Source organism: Pygocentrus nattereri, chromosome 4 (assembly GCF_015220715.1).
Source record: "Pygocentrus nattereri isolate fPygNat1 chromosome 4, fPygNat1.pri, whole genome shotgun sequence".
NCBI lineage: Eukaryota > Metazoa > Chordata > Actinopteri > Characiformes > Serrasalmidae > Pygocentrus > Pygocentrus nattereri.
In genome coordinates, this window is record NC_051214.1 from 6,133,693 (window position 1) to 6,146,192 (window position 12,500).

The window sequence follows — 12,500 nt, forward strand, 5'->3', positions numbered from 1 at the left end:
AACTGTAGACATTCTACAGTATAATGTATTGTCAAAATTTGCATAAATGAGGAACACAAGGTTTGTTTTGTGTACATCTACTGAATAAAGACTGATGTAGCAGGTTTAAGTATGCTGGCTCAGTGGTTTGAGTCTCAGGTAGGGCTGGGTGATATATTGTGATGTATGTTAAGAAGAGCCACTTTGTCATTTCAACAAAAATCAAACCACCTTGGGAGCCACAACATTTTATGTGTATTTACATCTTGGCTGTAAATATGTCTCAGATTGTGCTGATGTACTAGTAGAGGCTAAAAATACAATATAAATGAAAACATGGTCACTTTGCTTTAAGCTTTAGCTCAGTTATAGCTGCTTTTCTCGCATCTCCAGCAGGAAACATTTCCACAAAAGTGGAGCAGTTTCTTGTAAAGTGTCTTCAAAAGTTTGACTTTTTACGAGGCTGAAGTCGCTTCTCATTCGCCTTGTTCGCTTCGTGTTCAGTTTTTCCAGTTCCACCGTGCCAGAATGTAACCCCTGCACCATTTAAGGTGGACTAGGAAAATCTGAACAAGAGGTGAACAAGGCGAATGAGAAGCTGACTTGCGCTTTTTAATGTTTGACAGTTTAAGATAAGATAAGATAAGAAAGATAAGATCATCCTTTATTAGTCCCACAGCGGGGAAATTCACAGTATTACAGCAGCAGCAGAGTAATAGAAGTAAGGCACTCAGTAATAGAAACAGGAAACAGTATAAACATTATCAACATTATAAATAATAAACATTAAAGTTAAATCTCTAGAATATTTACAGCAAAATAAGAATAAGAATAAAAATAGGAGTTGCATAAGATCTGTATTGCACTTATGAACATATTGCGCAATGTAAAAAAAAAACATTTGCATTCTGATTATGTGTGTATATTGTATGTGTGTGTATTGCATGTGTGTATATTGTGTGTGTGCATATTGTATGTGTGTGTATTGCATGTGTGTATATTGTATGTGTGTATATTGTATGTGTGTGTGTGGTCTACTGGGAGCAGTGTTGGTTGAACAGTCTCACAGCAGCAGGAAGGAAGTACCTGTGATAGCGTTCCTTCACACACTTGGGGTGAAGAAGCCGGTCACTGAAGGAACTGCCCAGTGCCCAGTTTCTCTGTGCAGATTAAACGTATCAGGAAACCAGCATGACTGATTATGGGGGGGGTGACGGAGGCAGAGCAACGAGCTCTCATTCACTCTTTGCTCAGGGCACCTTTAAGAAGAACAGAGAGGGAGCAGAGAATAAGAGAGCTTGCTGCTCCACCTTCCCGTCATCACCCCTGCTCCGCCTCTCAGCCACTGGTGTAGTCTAGCAGCCTCAATGCAGAATAAGAGGCGGGTCTTGGGCGGCAGAGTTTGGGACTCGTGTCCCGTCTTCCCGCCGGGATCTTGTGGCTATCATCAGGGCCCGGGGGACGGATGCACAGCACACCCTATAATTGTGAATCATGCTAGTTGTGAAGTGTGCTAGTCTGTTGTTAGTTGTAGTTCTGTAGCTGGGGGTGAAGCATGCTAGTCTGATATCAGGTTGGGATCTTGCAGCTGCTTGTGTCCTGCGACTTGTAGTTGTGGTCCTGCAACTAGTTGTGAACCATTCCAGTCTGGTATTAGTTGAGGTTCAGTAGCTGGTTGCTAACCTGGTGTCAGATGTGGTGCTGTAACTGGTTGTGAGCCATGCAAGCCAGTTATCAGATCCTGTAGCCAGCTGTGACCTGGGCTGGCCAGGTACTGATGCAATTCCTGAAAATGCTTGCGAAATGTGTAGCCTCGTGGTCTTGTACTTAGTTGTGAACCATGTTTGCTTGGAATCAGTCATGGTTTTGCAACCAAAGCGTGCTGATCTTGTTTCAGTTGTGGTAACTTGCTATGAGTCGTACCCCTACCCCTTATTTTTCGAGTGTCACCCTAACCCCTTGGAGCCGAGTTACAAGGGGTAGTGGCTGAAATCTTGCCCTACGAATTGGAACAATCCTCAAATTAAAAAGAGCATTACTTCATTAACAGGCTGCTATCGCCGCTCTGTAGGACGGCCCGGGCCGTCTGCAGTGACAGCAGAGAAGGGAAAAGTTCAGCTCCTCACTGCTGAGCTTTAGTTACATTTAGGGCATCATATGCCTTCAACGAGGGGGTATAAGACAATTATTTATTATTGCCCACCACTAATTCTGTGGTGATAGGAAGCTGAAGTCAGATATTCTTAGGGGGCAGTCATGGGGCTGGAAGTTAGGGAAACTGGCCCTGCAACTGGAAGGTTGCCGGTTCGATCCCCAACACCGACAGTCCATGACTGAGGTGTCCTTGAGCAAGACACCTAACCCTCAACTGCTCCCCAGGCGCCGTGGATAGGGCTGCCCACCGCTCCGGGCAAGTGTGCTCACTGCCCCCTAGTGTGTGTGTGCTCACTAGTGTGTATGTGGCGTTTCACTTCACGGATGGGTTAAATGCGGAGGTGGAATTTCCCCAGTTGTGGGATCAAAAAAGTATCACTTAACTTAATATTCACCAGCTTCTTGGTCCAATTTCCCATGTAACCTTAAATGGTGCAGCAGTTATATTCTGGTTATTCAGGCTGTGCTTGTCTGGTTTCAGGTATGGTCCTGTATCTATTATCAATCATGCCTTCTGCTTTAAGTCCTGTCCCGGAGGGATTAAACTGTCACTCGGGCACATGGCAACCCAATCTCAATGTACAGATGAGATATAAGTGAAACAAGAAAAGAAAAGAAGGGAAAAGGGAAAAGAAAAGAGAGAGAGAGAGCGAGCAAAAGAATGTAAAAGCGAAAACAGTGGTTTTTTTTTTTCATATGCCTAAGACCCGCAGTGTTACTATCAGATTACAGAGGGCAAATTGAGTTTTGTGGTTGCTGCCGCGCGGCTCCGTATGGCTGCGGTGGAGCTTTATTTCATTTCATCCACCTCACAATATGTCACGAATAAATCTTTTCAACAGGCAGATTATTATCAGAGCCTCTCATAATGAAATCCTCAGCCCCCCGTGACAAGTTCGTTCCCTCCTGCCCCCCCAAGTGCCTGAATGCATTTAGGAGCCTGTTCTCAGCACTACCCACAATGCTGCTCTTATTTAGCCTTTTATTGTGTTAGCAGCCAGCGGCGGTTCTGTCAGGCTGAAGTCCCTGATGGCAGCAGCTTTCATGAGCAGATCCGGGTGGATATTGTGCGGCTCTGATACGTTGATCCAGGACCAGCTTCTGTTGTCCAGAGTGTAACCTGAACGGGATTGTTCGACAGAGGAAGGCTAATAGTGTGTTCAGTGAATTAAAGGCTAGTGCTGGTAGACTAGTTTGCTGGTTAGCTTACATTCACTTTTCACAAAGCTTCCACAGGGACTGCTGAGCATAATTAATGGTGTTTAGTTGGAATTATTGCAGCACAGGATGCAAAACGTTGAAAACAAATCGTTATATTCATTGCTTTTGACGGGAATTTGGTACTTTTGGTCACTCCGACTTATCAGATGTCAGAAAAAATATCGGGCATATTGTTTATCTAGAAAAGTTGTTAGAGTATCACGATATTATATTCATGTCCAGCTATTATTATAAATAAATAATATATCGCTGTTGTCGGGAACAAAACTTTGTATCTCCAAAATGATCATTTTACAGGAGAAAGAAAAAACATGCAAGTCAATGGAACCAGATTTTTTTCCCAAGTCATTTTGGGCTGTTTCCTTTGGGCCATTTGTCATGAAATTTACATACAATGTGAAGGACAACCGGGATATTCAAATTATGTAAAAAACTGAAAAACGGCAAAAATGCAGATATAAGATTTTGTTCTGACAGCAACGATATAGAAGATCCTTTAGTCCTCACCAAACTGACAAACTGCCTGTGTCAGAAAAGTGAGAGGAGAACAAGAAGTTTTTTCCACTTTGTTTCAGGAGCTAAAACTTCATGAGTGCTTTCACTCACAGCTGGCATCTGAGCTGAGTTTGAGCTGAGACACTAAACCACACTAAACAAAGCACAAAATAAACATGATAAATGTCTTTAAATTCACAGAATGGATAAACTAGGCTGCTGTCCATTTTGGACAAGAAAGTGCTTCTACACAAGCTATGACTCAGATCTTTTGCAGCTCAGTCTGAACTCCATTTCAGCTGTTTTCAGAGATTCTGTTCCCCAGCTTGGTTGTTGCCATGCCAACATGGCAGAGATGAACGTGACTGGTCAGTGAGTTTTTGTTGCCAGCAAAAGTTCACAAAAGTTGACTGGAGGGTGAATAAAATGTTGCATTCTCACCGTCTGAACAGCCGTGTTTAGTGTACAAGATACTGTTAGTTATACATGTGCTGGGATTCACTGCCATCCGAATAAATGGCACGAATAAACTGCGTTCAGTGTGTAAAGGCCTTTGTCCTTTACACTTAAGTTGACACACCCACACAGTTGTACACTTTCCCAGAATTATTTGAATCATTTGGCAGCACTAATTACCATCATTTATTCTAAATATTGCATTCAGTACTGGGGTTGGACCGATACTTTTTTCCCCTTCTGATACTGATACTTATCCATAAGTACTGACCAGTACCGAGTACTGATACTGATACTAACTCTGTCTAACCTAACTAGCATGTAGGTCCTGATATTTATACAGTTAGGCCTATATATTATAATATACACTTAAATATTTTATTTTGGTAAACACGTAATTTATTTGGCCAAAAAATTAGCTCATAATTTGTTGAATATTATTATAATCAATTATAAACGATTCTAACATTTGATGCAGTTGAATTGGCCACTTCAGACCGGTGTGTCATGATGCATCACACCATTTTTACACCTCCAGTCTAAAGCGAGTGTGTCTTGGTTCTGCCCTTCACACGCGTCTCTGCACAGATTAATGCGTCCCCTGTTCATTTCCTCTCGCTCACCTGATTGAAATCATCTGATTATTATCAAGCCCTTCATTTAGTGGATTGGGCGGGCAGTAAACGGCGCTGAGGCCCGGGGAACGCTTCTCTCTCGCGGTTACTGGTTTTGAGGTGTCACGTTCGCATCGGCGCTGACAGAGAGAGTCGTTTTCTACTCTATTTCATTCCTTCCGAGCCAGTAGGCCGTCTGCAGAGCTTTGACCGTGCCCTCTTTCGCCACACTACACAGGGCTTGGGGGAAGGGAGACAAGCACGTGGATGTGGAGAGGGAGAAAAGAGAGGGGGCACTCGTGCTGGTGGTCTTTCCTAGACTGAACGAAGCCATATGGTGAACTCAGGGATTTAAGCCTCGTATTTAAACCGCATAGTTATCAGATCTCCTCTCGCCAACGCTGGAGAGTAAATAAAGAGATAAGTGCAAAAATTATACATTGACACGTGAACGCAGACTATTTTGAGGTTATTATAAAAACAGTATAGCATTATTTGTTCTGCGTCTGAATCCTTTAAATATTCATTTATTCAGTAGTTCTCATATTTGACATTCAGGAAAGATTTGTTTTCCGTTTAAAAGGCAGTGCATTTTGTTGTAGCTGCATGAGGGCACAGGATCAGTATTTCTTTCTTTCGGTAAATCATTAACGTTATTTTCATTGTCGGAATGTACACATGATCTCCACAGACTCAACACAGTTTTCAGGTTTTATCATCGTTGCCCAGTGAGACCGTATGTATGTATGCATACACACACACACACACACACACACACACACACACACACACACACACACAGAGCTGGGCTTCACGCAGCTGGGCTTCAGCCTGCACTCAAAACTAGGAAAATGCAAGGGCTGGCCGATTAATCCAATTTTAATTTCAATTACGATTTTGGCTTCCAGCATTCGTGAAAACAATGATCGATGAATTTATTACTTTGCTGCATTTCTTTTTTGCAATGACGCTCACATTTTGTCCTGTGTTATAATGCAGACCCCCACCTTTCCTTTATTTTTTTTATTTATTTTTTAGTTGAATTATATTTAAAACTCAAGAAAATCCACTGGCATCCATGGCTTTCTTCCATTCTCTGCAGCAGTTGCCATAACTTCGCAACACTTGGATGGGCTAAACTTCCGTGTAACAGAGAATTCGTGCAGTTTTATCGCTGTGTAGTTCATTATAAGCTTCTGTGCTCTTATGATTTCTCAGTCGTCCACACCTTCAGAACAGCCATGGTAGTTGATGATGTCAACATACGTGACATCTAGAGTTTCACATCGTCAACCCAGACTTGGGATGGGTTCAGTGGATGAGGGTTGGTTAGTGTAGTGGGTAACACCTCTGCCTTCTACGCTGTAGACTAGGGTTCAGTCCCCCACCTGGGCAAACACCCTACACTATACCAATAAGAGTCCTTGGGCAAGACTCCTAACACTGCCATCGCCTAACTGTGTAAAATGATCAAATTGTTAGTTGCTCTGGATAAGAGCGTCAGCCGAATGCTGTAAAGTAAATGAGGAACAGACTGGGTGACACCATTCACGGTTCTTTTTGAACGTTCTTGTCTATGACGCCACCGCGACACAGCCACCATCTTCTTGTATCCAAGAAGCGAAGCCTAGCTACAACTGGCCAATGATAAATCTCTTTAGCCTCGAAGGTAATCTGTACGCTATCAGTGGTCAACAAAGGCAAACCGGAAGTCGTGCTCGTTCCAAAGATGTGTAAGCGTAACGGTAAATGTTGTTGTCTAGGAAAACCGTGGATAAAGACAACTTTTAGAAGCTGAGTAAATGCGCAGTGTTTCCAATGTCAGTGAGTAATCGTGTTAAATAATGGCGATTGTGATTTTTTTGCCGTAATCGAGCAGAAAATGCATTGACAGAGTCTCAATTTGTTGCAGGCATCGCTTTCAGTCTGAACGTGTATTTACAAAAAAGCCCGATAAGGTCGATAAGATTAAACGTTATCAATATCTTTGTACTGCGTTTGTTTAAATACACGTCAGGAGGATTTACAAACGACTGCTTTCTGTTTTGTGCGTTTCCCACACTGTCCCAGCTCTTTTGGAATTGGGTTTGTTTATCCCACAGTGATCTTCATATACTAGCTGTATAAACCAGAGATGAGCAGATGGGAAAGGATAAAACATCAAGTTTTTTCTTGTATTTCCTTTGTAGGAACTCCCACTCCATCCACTTATAAATAACTCTTTTCCATTCACATGTACAGACAAACACAACAACAACAGTGGCAGTCTGTTTATACTTCTTAGCCATATAGGCGGACAGTTTGACTGTGTCTTAACTATCCAGCGTTCATTTCACTCCAGTGAGCGTTTGACAGGTGGATAATCGGATAATTAATACAGGAAAACAGACATGGGCTAATGAACGCAGAGCTGAATGACTGGGTGAGTCCAGAATGGAATCAAAACATTTCCTTCATTAGTGATGGATGACACCGTCTGAACTGATAACTGCATATTTAGCGACTCAAGTGTTTTAAGTGATGAAATCTGTGAAAGGTGCTGTATATTACAAGCCAGGTGTTTGTAATCCGCCCTGACTTTGCACAAATAAACATGGAAAACACACTTGAGTAACACTACACTGGAAAACAGTAGAGTATTCTGGAGGAGGAATGACTGGATGTCAGTGAACATGTGTTTGATGTTGACTTATCCAGGGGAATTCCACTGTTTTTTCCATTTTTCTGCATAATTCAGCCATTGAGACGTAAACACAGGGGTTGTGATGTTGGCACAAATAGAGATCAAATAGAGGATCAACGGATGACTTAACAAACCAATCTCTCTGGTGATTGCATGCATCTACACGCCTCTTAAAGGAGCGTGAACCCTAATTTCCCCACATATTTACACAATAGCTGTAAATCTGTCTTCTCTAGTTTGTGTGCAGTGCTTGCTGAGTTTAAATACAATGAGCAAGATGAGTATATTAAATAAAAATGAACTAAAAAAGGCAAATTTCACTGAAAGCATTAGACTTTATATCACCCCACCCCCCAACAATCCAGTACACCCACTCTGCTGCAGCTTTGACCTACTTTCTGTTCTGTTTTTAGTGTATATATGTATGTTTTTAGTATTAACTGTTTTATTGAAAATCTTGAATAAAACTCATTACATTGAGTAGCTCAGCATCTTTTCAAAACTACTACACCTGTCGTTTTACTAGATGTTACTGCAAACGTGTGTTCATGAGCTCCTTCTGGTGTAGATTCTTGCCGACTTGTATATTAATAGCGCTCCCTGCTGGAAAATCTTCAGACAGCTAGTAATTTACATAGCCACGCCCACACGCTTTACATATTAACCCCTTAACATTCCAGGCTTATTACATACTAAGGCTTATTATTCAGTAACTACTGGGATTTCAAAGCAAACTTGGTTTCAATGCTTCCTTGGTTATAGAAGTGTTTAACAAAACTGGGCCCACCTGCAGGTTTGGTAAGGGGCTAAAAACCGAGCCTTCCATCATTAAAGTGGAGTTATTCTGGAGTTCAGCTGTAGATTCCTTTGGAAAACTGTGTTGAATTATATTTTCACCGTTTTCATAATTCAACTAACCACCAGGACACTTAAGCTGTATTGAAAATACTGCAAATTTTACTCCAACAGTAAATCACATGCAGCAGAGACAGAGCAGAATTTACGCAAATGTAGGCTAATGCCATTTAAAGGCCATAGCCAAATGTTTTATTAATAAAAGAGAATAAAATATTAGCCTAGAACATTCCCCACCTTTCCCCCAACAGTTAGTTCAGACAGGGTGAAGAGATTTCTACCTGTTCTACCCCAGAAACAATTTATTTTATATAATCTAACAACTTTGTTGTTGAAAACATATCTTTGAAATGCTGTGATGGGTTTCTTTGCTTGACTTTTTTCTTTGCGTGGCAAAAACTGTTTTATGAAAGCACTTGTGGTCATGCGTTCTGGTAAATAACACGACGGCTGTGATGATCCACTGTGACCAGCTCACAGCCGTGATGTTATTCAGAATAACACATGACTTTGTTCTTTCGCTTTAGTAACTGTAAATGTTCCTGAGTGCGGCTATTTGCTCGGTTCTTTTTGCTGGGATCAGTGAATATGTATGTATATATATATATATATGCATGTTTAGTAATTGAATCAGGGGTCCCCATGTGTGCAACACAAATATACCATTTTATTTAATATCTAAAATCTCTAATTAACGTGCATGTGAGTTTTAATGTGCAAAGATTATAATGGTAGTGGGAAATCTGAAAAAATATGTTTTATTATGGTCCTATTTTGCCTTAAAGTGCCCCGCACTCTACTATGCAGGTGAAGATAAAACGATACGCCATGTCCAGTGATGTTAAAGCAATTTTTGTGTGGTTAACAAACAATGTGAAACGCTCATCATGGTTAATCAGGCTGATGTGCAGGATCATCTGTAAACGGGCTGATTTGTTTTTACTTACTGGAACTGAAAAGTTGTCAGCCGTCCAAAGTAACCCCCCCCCCACCCCTGGAGGTTTCCTGATGTGATTCCACCCATCCAAGCCTTCCTGCGACACATTAGATGTGTTTGTTCAGAAGGAAATAAGAAGGAGTGCATTGTGGTGTTCCTCAGGGTTCAGATCTGAGCCCTATGCAAGTGTGCATGTGTGTGTGTGTGTGTGTGTGTGTGTTTTATTGTGCCATCCATCTTCTCATTCCTTCTGCTTTGATGTGTGAACGCATTACCAGTGTTGCTGTCCTGTGCATGATTTATTATGACAGTGAATGGATTTCTGAGTTGCCACGCCTTTTGTTTCCAACCAAACTCGATAATAAAATAAGAGTAGTTGTACAAGACTCGCAGAGTTCAAATACAACAAGCAGGATGATTATATTAAATAAAATAACCTAAAATCACAAACGTTTCACAGAAGTCATTATTACTGCAAACATGCATTTATAAGCGTCTTCTGGTGTAGATTCATGGCATCTTGCATGCTAATAGCGCCCCCTGCTGGAGAAACTTCAGACTGCAAGTGATTTACATAGCCGCGCCCACATGCTTTACATATTAACCCCTTAACATTCCAGGCTTATTACATACTAAGGCTTATTATTCAGTAACTACTGGGATTCCAGACCCCTGCTGGAGAAAATTCCGGCTGCAAGGGATTTCCAAAGCTATGTCCAAGTGCTCTCCAGTTGATCTCCCTGAACACGGTGATTATCGACTTTGGTTTATTGGGTTACTTTCTATTATCAGTGATATCTGATTACATCGCCCTACTGTGTGGGCCTAGAGGGTCCCCACTGTTCAGTAGTTGGTTCAGACTGGTGGAAGAGTTTACCAGCTATTTTTTTATATAATCTAAGCTGCCGGAACTGCTTGTTTTGGTGGGAACATATATTTGAAATGCTAAACTTCCTTCTTTACTTTGTTTTATACAAGCGATAGAACAATTGTTCTGGTGAATAACGTGACAGCTGTGATGATCTGCTGTGACCAATGTTGCACGCAATACCATGACATTGTTCTTTTGCTTGAGCTGTAAGTGTTCCTGATTGAGGTTCTTTGCTCGGTTCTCCGCGTTGGGAACTGTGTATGTGCATGTTTAATAATTGTGTCCTCCTCTCTGTTTGTAGACGGTGAGAGATCAGATCACCCACTGCACGATGAAGCTCAGACAGACCACGGGCATGATGGAGTTCTGCCTGGAGGTCATCAAGGAGAACGACCCCAGTGGATTCCTGCTGGTAATGAGTGACCGGGGCAGGGGAGGGGCAGACATTAGCTGGACAGCTGTAATTTATTTGGGAGGGTCATTTTTGTAGATCGGACCAACAAAAACAGCTTTGAGTGAACATAGACAATATATACACTCCTAAAAACGATGGTTCCTTAATGGTTGTTTAGTTTAAAAAAATGGTTCTACATGAAACCGTGAACACTCGCATGATTAAAGGGTTCTTTGCGTCGTATTGCACCCTTTTTGGTGCTATATAGAACCCTTTTCAAAAAGATTCTATATAGGACCATCTACAGTACATTCTCCATCAATCTGAGGAACACTTTAATGATGCAAAGAACCCTGTAATCTTGCCACGGGTTCCTTGAGGGTCCATGGTTCTATATAGAGCCATGTTCTTTGCTAAAGAACCCTTAAAGAACCGTCATTTTTAAGAGTGGAGTAGGTTGAGTTTGAGGAATACTGTTTTCTCATCTGGAGTTACGTTAATGTCAAGATGATCAACTTCTGTAGTAGCTTCCGTCCAAAATTCAGTCCCAACTGATGTCGTCATGGCGACTAAACTAATAAGATTTCAGATTTGGGATGTTTGTATACGGCCCCTGGTTCCTGTCACCACCGCTGTAAGGAAATCTGAGTCAGTGAGATTCTCAGCAAAGAACCCTTTCACATCAAACCACTCAGTGACTTTGTTTACACCTCAACCACTGAGTTATACAGAAATGTAGAAAAATGGGTGGAATTCCCCTTTAGCAGTTAAGGATGATGATATTGTCAGTTTTGTGTTTGTTCGTAATGAAGTCCTGCTCTTTTTCAGTTTGCGTTTCTGTTCCTCGCTCTGCGTTGGGGCTCTGGCCAGTGAACATCTGGACGCTTGAGATCAAGGCCCATATAAGTCCTTATGCATTCGTCTCAAATAAAGGAGGAGGACAAGAGTGGAGAAATGAAATCCGGCAGAGTCTAAGTAGCGACTTGAGCTGAAGACTCACCTGTTACGCGGGGCTCGGCCCTCAGCCCTTACTCTGTATAAATAATTCATCTTTAATAGAAGCTATTGGAAGCAGATGAAATAGATCTGAATGCCACTGTGGAGGATCGATGCGCCTTCCAGTTGAAATTTTTATGAAGTATCGATTCCCGCGGTTTCTCCGGCTCCTCTCTCCGCGCCGTTCCTCTGTCGTCTGAGCGTTTATGAAGAGTCCGACAGCAGCTTTCTTTTGAAAACAGTCCTATAGGGGGAATGAAAAGGCCTGAGATTGGATCATTTGCTTTTATAAGCAAGAACGACGGGAAGAAATTCAGATGGCCTGAATAATTTAGGTTTTAGTCCAGAGCGGGTAGTTTTATGAGGGCATCCGGATGGATTACCATCTAAAGAAGCATAAAAGGGGCCTGTTAAGAGTTTACCGGGTTTTCGTATTCTTCTCATCGAGAGAACAAAGCCCACCCTGCTGGTTTTAAAGACCCCTGGGCTCTTTACTGTAGACAGTGTGTAGCAACAGCGCTGCGTCTGATACCAGCTCCACACCATGTCAGTGTCAGCGCTGTGCTGAGAAAGATACACCACCCTAATAAAATCTGGACTACAGAAACTGACCAGTGATGAATGGATAGCTACAGATGAGTGTCTAGTACTGGGTGATGTATCGTCTGTACTGATACATCAGCACTGATATCACATTGTGATACTGGTTTACAGCTGTGATGGTACGGATGGAGCATTATATGGATTCTATTCTATTCATAACATTATATTCCATATATATATATTCATCATCATCATCATCATCATCGCTTTTATTTGATTTATAGATTTTTTTTCTCATACTG

General features: G+C 41.8%; 1 protein-coding gene across 1 annotated transcript in view; it reads left to right on the forward strand.

Annotated features, from left to right (window-relative positions):
• The window catches only part of LOC108441121 (tripartite motif-containing protein 67), a 68,026-nt gene that overhangs the window by 34,083 nt on the left and 21,443 nt on the right, over positions 1-12,500 (forward strand). Inside the window, exon 4 of the mRNA XM_017720464.2 lies at positions 10,567-10,677. Coding sequence (XP_017575953.1) covers positions 10,567-10,677 — 111 coding nt within the window. The remainder of the gene's footprint in view (positions 1-10,566; positions 10,678-12,500) is intronic.